Source organism: Narcine bancroftii, chromosome 2 (genome assembly GCF_036971445.1).
Source record: "Narcine bancroftii isolate sNarBan1 chromosome 2, sNarBan1.hap1, whole genome shotgun sequence".
NCBI classification, from domain to species: Eukaryota; Metazoa; Chordata; class Chondrichthyes; order Torpediniformes; family Narcinidae; genus Narcine; species Narcine bancroftii.
Window position 1 is genome coordinate 116,758,414 of NC_091470.1, and position 14,250 is coordinate 116,772,663.

The following is a 14,250-nucleotide window of genomic DNA, read 5'->3' on the forward strand; positions in this document are numbered from 1 at the left end:
TCTCCACCCAATGGCCTCAATTTGACCTTGGATGTTTGCAAGTCTGGATGTCCATTTTGCATCACCTCACACATGTCTGCAAAATTCATGACACTAAAAATGTCTCCAGTGTCTATCTGGTCAACAGTGAGATTTGTCTGCTGTCATATCTGCTTGGAAATCCACTTCTGGCCTTGTGTGTTTACAGTGCTCACAAGCTCCACGCTGTGCAACGATTCATCAATGTCATTGTTGGTTTACACTTCAGGCACCACAAAATTACCATTTGTGACTTCTTAGAAGGATAGTTTCTGGCAAAATTATTGTTCTAATTTTGCACAGTTTACCCCATGCTGGGCAGGCTTCTCTCTCTTCCTGATGATGTCCACCACAGCATTTACATTCTGACCTGTCTTTTATCTCCTTTCTGTGACAAGCTGGCTTTGCTCTGCTGTCTCCCACTCTGTGGTCTTCCCTTTTCCATAATTATTCACTGCATGAACTATCTGTCTGGTTCACTGAGCCCTCTTATGCTCTTTTGTGACTTCTGCACTCCTGCACGTTGATTGATTTCTGCAGTATAAGGTTTTCCTCCCTTAACAAGTGGGCTCTCCCAGCTAGATTAGCCAGTTTTCTCAGCCCTGTCACATATTGATCTATGGTTTCATTTTCTTGCTGATCAAAAGTGTTGAATGCATTCTGCTCATATATGACATTAGTAGCAGGTTCAAAAAGTTCCTTTGATTTCTTGAGTATTTATGTATTTTTCCTTTCACTTGTCATGTCTAGCACAGTGTAAACTCTGTAGCACTCTTTCCTCATGAGAGATAACAAAGTAGCTACTCTAATGTTATCTGGCTTCTTTTCTAGCTGTGAAGCTATTTCATAGTTCTCATTCTGGGCCTGGAAAAATTTCCAATTTCCTCTCAAATCCCATTTCATTTCCATGAGTGTTGGTATTGAAAAATGTGCTGATCCCAAAGCTTATCAATCAGTACTCCTTTCTCTAAAGAAATCTGCAACTATCTATGAAGAACGTGTGTACTTTTCTGACAAAAGAAATTGACCCAGCTCCCGTGCTTGCAAGTGCGAACACACATGGGTAAAAAGGGCTTCAGTGACTACTTACATATTATGCTAACCCCCATTTGTCTGCTTAGCAGGTCACTTTTGTCATCAAAATACACAATTTCAAACTTACAAAACTCTGTCCTTCCACTGAGCAATTGTTCCTCATGTGCTCAGTTCAAGCACTGGCCGTCTTACAGACTTGATAACACTTCCAAAACATGAAAATGTAGCCAACCGCTACAAAGAAACACACACACATGAAGTGTCGCAGGTTAAGCTTACTCTTTTATTAGGGCTGGAAAGGCTGCTTTTATACTGTTCAAGTTCCCGCCATTTTTGCAGATTGACTGAGTCGGCCATATGAATAATAGCGGGCGGGAACATCCATGCATATGAATGCCCTTCTTCCCCAGCCTGCCTCTGCTGAGTTAGCTGGGCAGCTTAACCAACACCATTTTAGGGCCGTTGGTCTGAAGCTGCTCCAGCTTTTACCCCCGCCAGTTCGTTGTTCTGGGAGTCGCTTTTGCAATCTCTGTCCATGACTGCCGCCGCGCGATGTGCCGGCCCAATCTCCGCAATTGCGGGGTGCCACAGAAACAATCTATTTTTTCCTCCGCTTTCATTTCTGTTGTCATGTTTCGTGTGGTGTAACCATGACCCTCCCCCCTGAGGTTAACACTAATATGCTGCACCTCATTACAGTGTATGTATAGCAAGCCACTGCAGTGCAACAAGCCTCATCCCAACAGAGATAACACAAATACTATTGTTGGCGGATGTTTGCTTAAGGTCTGTAACTTATATTTTAATTGGATAAGAAATGATATTTTGGTAACAGGGTTTCATCTGTGCAAAGTTAATGTGATTAAATTTTTAATCAATATGACTTATCAATATTTTAAGTAAATACGTTTTTACCCTGTGGTAATATTAGTTTATCTGAATGTATGTATGGATATGCAAATTAGAAATAATTTGAATTTAAATTTGAACAGGGTTCAAATTTTGGCAAATCTGGTAACCCTAGTCTTCAGTGACTCCTCAAACAGCTGATGGCATGCCTTTTTTGTTCTTGCTTTTTCAATCTTTTTAATTGTTTTTGAAAAAAATAATCAGATACATGATATGAAGTCCAGGTAAAAGTAAATTAAAATGACAGATAGCAATCAATGGTAAACAAGATGTGTATGATTCGTGTTGTCAATAAAAAAAAGGAAAAGAAAATCTATAACTAATGTAATTTATAACCCCAACCTATTACCTGAGCGATTACAATCGAAGCCAGCCGTCAACTACTAATTTCAACACTAGTTCAAAAAATGAAGAAAATGAAACAATAATACTTTTACTAAGGAGCAAAAATAATTGATTTTAAAAATAATTTAAAAAAAAGAACTCCAAAGAGAAAATTTAATACTGGCCTAAGTACCAGTATAGAGAGGACGCCAGTAACCCTTGTGTCTGCGTGGGAGGGACAACACCTTTCCACCTTCTCACAATCAGGAAAGCAAAAGCAACCACATGGGATGGAGATGGAGTCAAAATCAAGTCCATTGGTCCCCTCGCTCCAACAATAGCAATAAAAGGGCTTGGGGAGAGATTTATATCAAGGATTAAAGACAGTGTGGTCAATACCTCCTTTCGATAGTGACAGCACCAGGACAGACGATATGAAGGGCCTTGCTGAGTTGTCCACTGGTCACATGTAGAGGAGCTACTGGGGGGGTTAGAGGTGAGCTCATTGACGTTGGGCCTGGTGGGCCCGATGGCCTACTTTATATTGTAACATGACGCCAAGAAGGGCTCCCGCGCAACGAGCCCTGTTTGCGACGCAGCCACGTGGACCCTCAGAGATGTTGACCCCCCCAGGAATTTGAGGCTCTTGAACCTCGCCACCACGGCCACGTAATACTACATTTAGAATGTAACATCCATGAAACTGTCCGTTTGCCCCTCGTCTCCTTCTCCGCTCCAGAGAAAAGGCCGGGCTCTGCCGCCCTTATTGTGCCTGAGGTGATTCCCGCCCCGAGGAACAATAACCCGACCGTCATGCCTGCCCCACTGCGGCCTTGTCCGCTCGCCCGGAAGTGACGCAAGCCGGAGCGGCCGGCCGCCACCATTTTGTGACCGACTTTAATTTGAACTGCGTCATTGCAGCCGAGGCATCGAGCAGGTAAGAGCGGAGGCAAGAGCTCAGCCCCTGGAGCCGAGGCCGCCGTCGTGTGGGGGGAGAGGAACGGACGGATGAGGAGGAAGGGATGAGGAGGAAGGCTCGTGTGGCGAGGGATGCCGGGTTTGGTCTGGGCGCTCGCCGCCGCGCTGCACTCTGAAGGAGAAACTGCGGGCAGGTGGCTGTACCCGGCTGAGGTCGGGCTCGGCGCTGGGCCTGGTTCGGCTGCGGAGCCCCCGTGGTTAATAAAGGGGGAGGAGTGTGGAGGGACGGCGGGGGAGTGGGTCTAAGCCTTCGTGGATCGGACGCGGGCGGGGAGCGGCGGTGCCGCCGCCATTTTGTACACAGCGACCGTAGGGCCTTGCGTTCGTGTTATCTCCCGCCTCGGTTTCTCTTCCCCCCCCCTCCCGCCTCGGTTTCTCTCCCCCCCCCCTCCCGCCTCGGTTTCTCTTCCCCCCCCCCTCCCGCCTCGGTTTCTCTTCCCCCCCCCTCCCGCCTCGGTTTCTCTTCCCCCCCCCGCCTCGGTTTCTCTCCCCCCCCCCCCCCGCCTCGGTTTCTCTTCCCCCCCCCCTCCCGCCTCGGTTTCTCTTCCCCCCCCCCTCCCGCCTCGGTTTCTCTTCTCCCCCCCCCCTCCCGCCTCGGTTTCTCTTCCCCCCCCCCCTCCCGCCTCGGTTTCTCTTCCCCCCCCCCTCCCGCCTCGGTTTCTCTTCCCCCCCCCCTCCCGCCTCGGTTCTCTTACTTCCCCCCCCCCCCCCCTCCCGCCTCGGTTTCTCTTCCCCCCCCCCCCCCCCCCCGCCTCGGTCTCTCTTCCCCCCCCCTCCCGCCTCGGTCTCTCTTCCCCCCCCCCTCCCGCCTCGGTCTCTCTTCCCCCCCCCCTCCCGCCTCGGTCTCTCTTCCCCCCCCCCTCCGCCTCGGTCTCTCTTCCCCCCCCCCTCCCGCCTCGGTCTCTCTTCCCCCCCCCCTCCCGCCTCGGTTTCTCTTCCCCCCCCCCCGCCTCGGTTTCTCTTCCCCCCCCCCCTCCGCCTCGGTTTCTCTTCCCCCCCCCCTCCCGCCTCGGTTTCTCTTCCCCCCCTCCCGCCTCGGTTTCTCTTCCCCCCCCCCCCACCGCCTCGGTTTCTCTTCCCCCCCCCCCCACCGCCTCGGTTTCTCTTCCCCCCCTCCCTCCCGCCTCGGTTTCTCTTCCCCCCCCTCCCTCCCGCCTCGGTTTCTCTTCCCCCCCCCCTCCCTCCCCGCCTCGGTTTCTCTTCCCCCCCCCCCCCTCCCTCCCGCCTCGGTTTCTCTTCCCCCCCTCCCTCCCGCCTCGGTTTCTCTTCCCCCCCTCCCTCCCGCCTCGGTTTCTCTTCCCCCCTCCCTCCCGCCTCGGTTTCTCTTCCCCCCCTCCCTCCGCCTCGGTTTCTCTTCCCCCCCTCCCTCCCGCCTCGGTTTCTCTTCCCCCCCTCCCTCCCGCCTCGGTTTCTCTTCCCCCCCTCCCTCCCGCCTCGGTTTCTCTTCTCCCTCCCGCCTCGGTTTCTCTTCTCCCTCCCGCCTCGGTTTCTCTTCCCCCCCCCCCTCCCGCCTCGGTTTCTCTTCCCCCCCCCTCCCTCCCGCCTCGGTTTCTCTTCCCCCCCCTCCCTCCCTCCCGCCTCGGTTTCTCTTCCCCCCTCCCGCCCGCCTCGGTTTCTCTTCCCCCCTCCCGCCCGCCTCGGTTTCTCTTCCCCCCCTCCCGCCCGCCTCGGTTTCTCTTCCCCCCTCTCCCGCCCGCCTCGGTTTCTCTTCCCCCTCTCCCGCCCGCCTCGGTTTCTTTCTCCCTCCCGCCCGCCTCGGTTTCTCTTCCCCCCCCCTCCCTCCCGCCTCGGTTTCTCTTCCCCCCCCCCTCCCTCCCGCCTCGGTTTCTCTTCCCCCCCCTCCCTCCCGCCTCGGTTTCTCTTCTCCCTCCCGCCTCGGTTTCTCTTCCCCCCCCCCCTCCCGCCTCGGTTTCTCTTCCCCCCCCCTCCCTCCCGCCTCGGTTTCTCTTCCCCCCCCTCCCTCCCGCCTCGGTTTCTCTTCCCCCCCCTCCCTCCCGCCTCGGTTTCTCTTCCCCCCCCTCCCGCCCGCCTCGGTTTCTTTCTCCCTCCCGCCCGCCTCGGTTTCTTTCTCCCTCCCGCCCGCCTCGGTTTCTTTCTCCCTCCCTCCCGCCCGCCTCGGTTTCTTTCTCCCTCCCTCCCGCCCGCCTCGGTTTCTTTCTCCCTCCCGCCCGCCTCGGTTTCTTCCCCCGCCCGCCCGCCTGCCTGCCTGCCTCGGTTTCTTTTCCTCCCCCCCCCCCCCCCCCCCCCCCGGCCTCGGTTTCTTTCCTCCCCCCCCCCCCCCCCCGCCTCGGTTTCTTTTCCTCCCTGCCGCCTCGGTCTCTTCCTCCCCTCCCACCGGCCAAGTTACTGCATTGTTGCCGATTGCCAGGTTTGCAATAAACACCATATTTCCATTCCAGATCACTAATGTATTGTGGTCACTGTCCCCTTTTTAATCTAGGTGTTAAGTTTTGATTTATGAAATTGCTTTTTCTTTTCCCATTTGTTAGTTATGCATAATGCATTATTGGCATGTATGATTTCAATGATCATGCCATTAGTTGAGACCTAGTGTTGTGGTCTGGCCAATAAACCACCAGGACAAATACTTAATAATGAAGCAATTTCCATTGGATAAAGTCCAGTACATTTCCATGTCTAGAAAAGTGGTGGTGACTATTAGTCTCAGGACATTTGAACAAAGTTTTTTTTTGCACAGTAAGTTCCACCATACTCTATAATGCCAAGGTGAGATGCTCTTTCTTCCTGAATGAATATACCTGCAAATGTACCCTCAAAGCAAACACACTGCCCGTCAAAACATTGTTTACCATTTCATTTTGCTTAAAGCATTTACTTCATAACTTTCAAATGATGGCTCCCATTAATAAAAGCTATGAAAGTGTTGTTTAAACATTTCCATAACATTTCTATCACTTGAAGATTAAAAGATAACAAACTACTTGAAAGTAGTTGAATGTTCTTTCATTGTTAGCTCATGGTGTTTTTAGTGTAAAGCATCAGTAATAAATCTGGGGCTATCCTTTAATGTTAAGGTATGGCTGTTCTTGAATGATGCAGAAACGAAATCTTAACAAGGAATCAATTTCTGTCTTGTCTCCCTTTTTTTTTTGAGGGGTTTATTGTTGAAGATGAGTTCCCGAGTGTTCATCGGCAGACTGAGCCCTCATGCAACTGAAAGAAATGTGGAAAAATTTTTCAAAGGGTATGGACGCATTAAAGAAATTGATTTGAAGAATGGTTTTGGATTTGTGGTGAGTTCTTCTTTCCTGCATTTGCATAGGGTTCAATCAAATACAATTGTGGCATTGACTGATGCTGAGGAAAATAAAGATGCATCTTGAATTGTAAATCCACATTTGCAACACCAAAAAAGAGCATTTGGCTCCACATATCCATGTTTTACTGTACCCCATTGTGATTTCTCTCCCATGTGATCTCTTTGTGCACTTGCTAATTTTTTAATATTTATGTCATTTTACTTGATATCCATCGATGGTAGTTGGCATATTGCTTCTAGGCAGTGCATAAATACGAGAAATAGTTCCACTAAAGTAACTAAAATAAATCATGATTTTCTTAGATGGTTAAAGCTGTAATTTTCCCCACATGCTGGATTAAAAAAATAATTTTCACATTATTGATATCTCACTGATTTGGCTTTTTCCCTGTGATCTTCTGTGCTCATGGCCAATCTTCTGACTTTGGTTGTTATACAGTATTCTTTATGCTTTACTGCATGTTCAGATGTTCAAGTTCTGATGGCCCAGGTAGAATTTGTTGTCGTTTGCTTTTTTAACATTTGCCTGTCAGAACTACTTACTTTTTGTTTAAATATTTTTAAGATATGATTTAGTGATGATGTTTTCATAAAAGGATACATTTGTTATTTATTATTACAGTATAAGTTTCAACTTGAGTTTCATGTGCCCAAAGCCCTTAACTGAAAAGCCAGTGTTCATTTTGATTAACATCTTTGTTTATGCAGTTTGTTTATACTTTGACATCAGTGTTTTGGTAGAATTCATTTATTGATACTTACTATTACTTTAAGAGTGCTAAATAGAAATAAACTATAAGAAGTACTCAGTAGGTTGCGCAGAATCTGGTGAGACATTAGATTGAATAATAAAATGACCTGAAAAGGCAAAGGTGACTTAAATTATGTTCCATAAACTCATTAATGAAAAGGGATGCTTTTTTTTTAGGAGTTTGAAGATTACAGAGATGCAGAAGATGCAGTTTATGAGTTGGATGGAAAAGAGTTATGCAATGAAAGGTATAAAATAAGCTGGTCATTGTTTGAATATGCATTATCAATGTTATTTATAGATATTAATGGTATATTATCTTCAGAGTTACAGTTGAACATGCCAGAGCACGCCCTAGAGGTGGACGTGGAGGGGGACGGTTTCAAGGTCGCTTTAGCCAACGTTGGTCCCGTAGTAGTGGAGGAGGAGGAAGGTGAGTGATATGTTGCATTCTTCATTAGAAATTTCTTGGTGTAAATAACGCTCAAGTTGAGCATGAGAACAGTAAAAGCAATGCTGGAGAAACTCAGTGGGTCAGGCCAAATACTTTCTATAGTAAAGATACATAGCTAACATTTCGAGCTTGAGCCCTTCCTTAAGGTGAGAGCAAGAGCACAATTTTCCAAGTGCCAACTATCATTGGATTCAGGTGCATTCAGATATTTATATACTTGTACTAAATTTTTAAAAAAGATTAAATTTAGACATGCAGCATGGGAACAGACCATTTCGGCCCATGAGTCCGTGCTGTCCAATTTACACCCCATTAACCTACAACCCCTGGTATGTTCGAATGCTGGGAGGAGACTAGAGCCCCAGGGAAAAGTCGTGCAGACATGGGGGGAACATCCAAACTCCTTGAACCCCAGTCCCGATCGCTTGTACTGTAAAGGCGTGCTAACTGCTACGTTAATCGTGCTGCTCAACTGTTTTAGAAACCGTGTGAGTTGCAATTGTTTATTGCCTTAAATTCTGCAGCACATGGGTAAAATATAGCCTGCTTTTACTATTTTCCTTTTCCTTCTGGGTTATTATATTGAGAAGTTCATCTGCAGGAAGCACTGCTAGCTAGGATTGATGTACTTTGAGCCTGATAGTATTAAATAGAATGGAATGCTTGTTCATTAGTTATCTTGCAGCTTATGTGGATGGTTATGGTGATGAGCTGCTACCACAGTAAAGGCATTTTAAATTGAGGCTTGAGATCGTGAGACTATTACACTGCAGGAAGTTGAACAAATTGATTGCTGAATCAATAATGGGGGCCTCTAAACCTGCACTGTGACTACTATTGTTTTCAGAAGTTCATGGCTTTAATTTAACTCCGTATTCCCCAACAGTCTTGTAATGATCTCTATTAAATATCTTTCTTTTAGAAACGGACCTCCAGTTCGTACAGACAACCGAGTGATTGTTGAAAATCTGTCTTCACGAGTAAGCTGGCAGGTATGTTACATGCAATAGTAAATTGTATTTTGTGGTGTAAACTGTTCACAAATTGTAAGATAAAATTAAATTGGTAATTCCTTTTGCTTAAATATGAATAGGGCTTTCAAGGTTGGTCAAGACTCTTTACAGTGAAAGGAACTTTTTGGTTGAAAGTTAATCAAGTGAAATTGTCATTGAGCAAAAATTGTTGAGAAAGCTATATAAAACTACATTTATCAGTAAGTTGCTGCTAAATTGTCATTGGAGGTGGAAAAAAATTGTTGCTATTCCCTTACTGGAATCTGTTACTTAGTTGATTGAAATTGACCACAGAAATTGAAACAAGGAAGTGGGTAGTGATATTTGCAAATAAATTGTTGCATTATACTGCCAGAACTATATATTTTAAACTTAGTCTATGTTCCTTTACTGTAAAAATGACTTGGTCAAATACAGCCTATCATTCTTAAACTGTTGCAATTTTGTGAGCTTTTAAAAGCGTTTTATTGTTGATACTACCTATTCCATTGTGTAGTTTAATCTTTGATTTGTAAAACAATATTCTAAGCTAACATTTTTGGAAGTCCTCTTGTGACCTGAATTATTCTTCTCCGAGTCACACCCCTTTTATGATATTAATGATATATTAATCCTGCTGCCCTCATTGTGAGAAGAGGTGGAACAGGAATATTTGAAGTGAGGTCTGGGTCAATTCCTATGATTTCTCACAAGACTAGCTCCTCTCAGGTGACTGGGGATAATAAATGGATTCTTGTCGCCATTAGTGGGGAAGCTGATTAAATGCCTGCCCTCATTGTAGGTAAATAGAATGGCATTGAGGATTTTGTGAACTTTTTAACTTACAGTACTATAACTTACAGTACTATTAGTCAGTTTGTTTTCTGAAAGTTCACTTGTCATTTTAACATGTTTATCTATTAACCTTGAAAGCCTTAATTATGACATTTGTTTGGTTTTTATGCTTAATGTTTACAAAGTTTAACCAAATATTAAAACCTTTATTTACCAGCCTCTCGTTATGTCGTTGGCCTTGTGACGAGGAGTGCCGTTGGTTTTCCTAATCGCTCTGGCTTGGTCTCTTGGGCCTAGTTGAAATGCCAGTCCGCTCCTACGTTTGTCATTTGGTGATCTAGATCTGTGTGTGGTGGTCTGACCTACATGGTGGGCACTTGGTTAATGCCAGTGTTCCGTGCTGCACCCCGAAAATGGTGTCTTCCTAAAGTCGAGAGTCTGGGCACCCACTCTAAAATGAGGTCCTTGGTTGAAAGAAATGGGAGAAATTCGCTAGTAGGGTTGGTTGGAAGCTCGATTGGAGTGAGGTGAGGAGTCCCTGGTACGGCGCAAGAGTAGCAGTGTTTGTTCCCATGGCAAAGTCAGCGTCTGCCTTTAAGGTGGGGCGATGTCCGAGAAGGCTCACATCGAATGATAGCGTCGGTCAAGTGGGTGGTGAAGAGCACCATCTGGTCTCCAGTCGTGGTGGTACCTCTGCAAGTGATTGTTGCATTTGGCTGGGTGAATAGCCTAGGGAATTGTACAGGAAGGTAATATAAATTTTGAAATTAGAATTGTTTTTAAACAATTTTTCCGATATTGTATGTTGGAAAATAACAGAACAAGTATTTTAATGTGCTGCTTTTTACCTAATTGATCTGATCTTGCTTAGGATCTAAAGGATTTTATGAGACAGGCTGGAGAAGTGACTTTTGCAGATGCACATCGACACAAACTCAATGAAGGGTAAGTTTCAAGAGCTTGAAACTCATCTGAATAAAAGCGACCTGTTGAATGTTGATAGCATCACTGAAAATTTAATCATGTATATTAACATTGAATATGGAAAATAGGACAGGCTTTCTTGTGACTTGAGAAGTATAATTAAGATGTTAAAAGTATTTCAAACATTGTCCTCTCTGCTGAACTTCTAATTGAAATTAGTTGAGAATTCATATAAATTGAATGATGCATTTATTGCAGAACCAATAATTATTAGTTTCTTTCTTAAAATGGCATTTTGTATGGTTGAGTATCGTTTTCTCTGATTGTTCAATACTGATATCAGTCATGATTGATATTTGATCTTTGCAAATGGATATGAGATTGTTTAGAAGTTTAGTTAATGGTTGATTCTCTGTTGATGCGATACTGCAGTGTATTAAAAGCTAAACCTTGTGCCATCTAATTATCTTCTTGGAACCATACATTTTTTTTGCCTAGAGCCTCCACCTCATTTTTTTAAAATTTACTTCCTCCCTGCATAGCAAATTGCTTTTGTGATAACTTTGAAGGCAATTCCCTGAAAGTTTTCACTTAGTCTTAGTTATTTTCTATTCCACGTGTTTTAATATGAAATAATGTCTCAACAGTTTTTCTGATGAATAGCTCTGACTTGGACTGGCCTTTTACTCCCAATTATGCTGCTGTATCCAGCATATTGACTTTTTTGGGCTCCAGATTATAGTTCTTGCAGTTCTGGTGTGACATCCAGTTTTTCCTGAGTTATTGGATTTTTCATTCACAGGATTGTAGAATTTGCCTCTTATAGTGACTTGAAGAATGCCCTTGACAAGCTGTCTGGAACAGAACTTAATGGAAGGAGGATCCGACTGATTGAAGAGCGTAAGCAATACAGGTAAATGCTGGAGAATGCTCTCCCAATGTTAGGACAGCCATGTTTGCTTTGCACCATATTGCATTCTATTAAGTTGATGTTTTGGAGAAGGCTCTCTGAATTTGGTTAAAAACTAGAATATCTAAGGTATGCCAGTGGTAATGTAGAAAGTCTTGAATTGTAGATTTAGTATATTTGTTGTTAGAACAGTCCATTTCAGTTCTACAAAAACATGCTGTATATCAGAGCAAAGGGAAGTTAAAAAGCAAGCATATTTTAAGAACTGGAGAAAGGGGAGGGGAAGAAGAGAACAAATGGAATGACAAAGGATAGAACCCCAAAATAGACTGCAAATGGCAACTGAGAGTGTGGTGAAGGCTCAATGAGCGTAGATAATCTACAGAGGGTTTGTGAATAATGAAAGATAATCTTGAGGTATAAAACATTGCAGTTGCTGAATAGCTGAAATAAAAGAATATTAGAAATACAAGCTGGTATGATTGCATTTCTTGGAGAAAATAGAATGAAATTGTTGAATCCAAGTGGCAATTGGGAGCTGTCAGAAGTGGACTTCATTTGAATAGTTATGTGCCAAAGATGGCTAGGATGGAGAACTAGAGTGAATGGCAACTTGGATATTCCTGATCATCTTTGCTCTATGAACTGATATGTTCTGGAGGTGATGGAAAATTGTTCATTCCTCCCTCTACATTCATGAAGTCTACAATTCTTGTTTTTTATATTTTCAGGTCTAGGAGCAGATCCCGATCCCGTACTCGCAGTTCGTCCAGATCTCGCAGCCGAACACGCAGCCGATCTCGGTCCAGAGGTCGCAAGTCTTATAGTAGGTCAAAGAGTAGGAGTCGTAGTAAAACACGTTCTCGTAGTAGATCGCCTGCACCTGCTAAGGAGCAAAAGGGCCGGTCTCCTTCGCCAGCTAAATCCCCACCGTCAGCAGAACGTCCAAGATCCCATTCTCGATCCCAGTCTCGTTCACGATCAAAATCCCGATCCCGATCTCGATCTCGATCCGGGTCACCTTCTGCAGAGAGTGCTGAATGAATGTTGTTTGTTAATTCATGAATTGGACTTTTACCTTAAGTGAAAATTGGTGTACTTTAAGCCAAGTAGGAATTGGTGAATTTCTGTCAATGGATCACATATTTCATTTGTTTACTTAAAGGCACAATATGTGTGGTTATTGAACGTACAGTACTTTTGACTTAATTACAATTCACTTTTATTTGGAAACTTTTGTACCTGTTTTCAATATTGATTTCATTAGCCGATCTTTCTCTTCCTTGTTCTTTCTGTAATATTGAATGCAATTTAATTGAATTGTTCTTTATGCATAGCTTCTAATAAATATCCCACAGAATTGTACATGTACAATGGGTATATGAACACGTTTCTGAAATTTTCTGCCATTGATCCTACATGTTATGAGATCATTTTCCTGTTGCTGAATAGGTTTCAGAAATTCCATTGCAGCAAATTTTCAACTTGCCACAAAGTGTTTTAAGGTAGATGGAGGAAGAATAATCTGTATATTACTTGTACACCCACTTTGTACAGTAAATAACTCTATTTGTTTTGCTGTACTTTATACATTTGTGCAACAAAATTAAGAAAATTAACGTGCTTTGAATAACCTGTCCCCAAATGCTTATAAAGATGGGAAGATTAACTATTTACAGGCTCTGGCATCTTCAGAATTGTATTATTTTATGTCCTTGGAAAACATGGAACAAGAATAAATGTAGATTGAGTAAACTAGCTAGTTTGCAAGGTGCATTTTTAATGTACTATAGAATACACCATTTCTACATTATTTACTTCTGCCAGATCATTGGTGGTAGCAATTCAGAAATTAGATTTAAAGTAAATGAATTTCTTTAAAATTAGCAATAAGTTGCAGGATTTGATCCCATTGAGTCACTGGTGTTGACAAAATGTTCTTTCTTTCTTCCTTTCATCCTGTAGGGTGAGGGTGCTTTTGGTTAGGCAGCTATGCTTAGTTTTGATCTTTCATAAGGGGTCTTGGGCAGAGGGTTAACCATTGTATTCAAATGATGCTTGGAGAAACAATTGAATGCTGAGGCCAATCATGTTGATCATTAGGGAAGTATACAAAGAATTTCAATTTTCCTCTGTACTGAACCATCACTTTTGATTGTATCCTTAAGGCGTAGTAAATTTTATAATGAAATAACATTGTTTGTATCTATGTAGATGGAAAATAATTAAAATGAAAAGATTGCTCAGAATAGCATGTTTCAGGTTGTCTTGATTTATGACCATTGGATTTGGCCAAATTTGGTCACAGTATTACCTTCTCAAACTTGCAAACTTCAATTAATTTTTTGTTGTCTGCTTATTTATAAATTCTCTCTAGCTGTATGGTCTGTGCCTCGTTGAAGTTGATAGTGTCATTGTATGAAGATGTAAATAAGTCTCAAGGTACTTGAGTTTTTAAAAAATGCTGAAGAAGCTGAGCAGGTCAGTGTCTTTGATGTAGCCAAGGTAAAGATATATACCTGATGTTTCAGGCTTGAGGCCTTCATCAAAGTATGCTGAGCTTCTCCAGTATTGTGTTTTTTACTTCAACATGGTGTTGACAGAATTTTAAGATTTACTGGTACTTCTGACTTTGTTTAGTGTTGATGTTATAGCTGCGGGTAAACTTGGAATAGCTATGAAAAGAATTGAACAGCAAAAACAAAATGCTGGAAGTGCTCAGCACTCCAGGCAGAATCTGTTGAGAGAAATGGGCAACTGGTCATAAACAATGAAAAAACAAGCACAATTTAGGTTTCAGTCAAAGGAGCAAGGGATGTTTAAGATAGGATCAGGATTACTTTTCATATCAGAAATGAAAGGTCAGCTTTAAATCCAAAA

The 14,250-nt window shown here is 43.7% G+C and overlaps 1 protein-coding gene across 4 annotated transcripts; it reads left to right on the forward strand.

Moving 5' to 3' along the window:
• Positions 1 to 3,120: 3,120 nt before the first annotated feature.
• Positions 3,121 to 13,619, forward strand: LOC138754192 (serine/arginine-rich splicing factor 5-like). Of its 4 annotated transcripts, none has more exons than XM_069918096.1 (8): positions 3,121 to 3,223; positions 6,380 to 6,518; positions 7,473 to 7,543; positions 7,621 to 7,728; positions 8,672 to 8,741; positions 10,408 to 10,481; positions 11,263 to 11,373; positions 12,102 to 13,619. In XM_069918096.1, exons 2-8 carry the CDS (start codon positions 6,396 to 6,398, stop codon positions 12,412 to 12,414), a joined length of 870 nt encoding a protein of 289 aa, XP_069774197.1. In that variant the 5' UTR covers positions 3,121 to 3,223; positions 6,380 to 6,395; the 3' UTR covers positions 12,415 to 13,619. The 4 variants fall into 4 exon arrangements, with proteins under 4 accessions (XP_069774197.1, XP_069774198.1, XP_069774195.1 ...); XM_069918094.1 differs by lacking the exon at positions 3,121 to 3,223 and adding an exon at positions 3,292 to 3,398; XM_069918095.1 differs by lacking the exon at positions 3,121 to 3,223 and adding an exon at positions 5,968 to 5,991.
• The last annotated feature ends 631 nt before the right edge of the window (positions 13,620 to 14,250 follow it).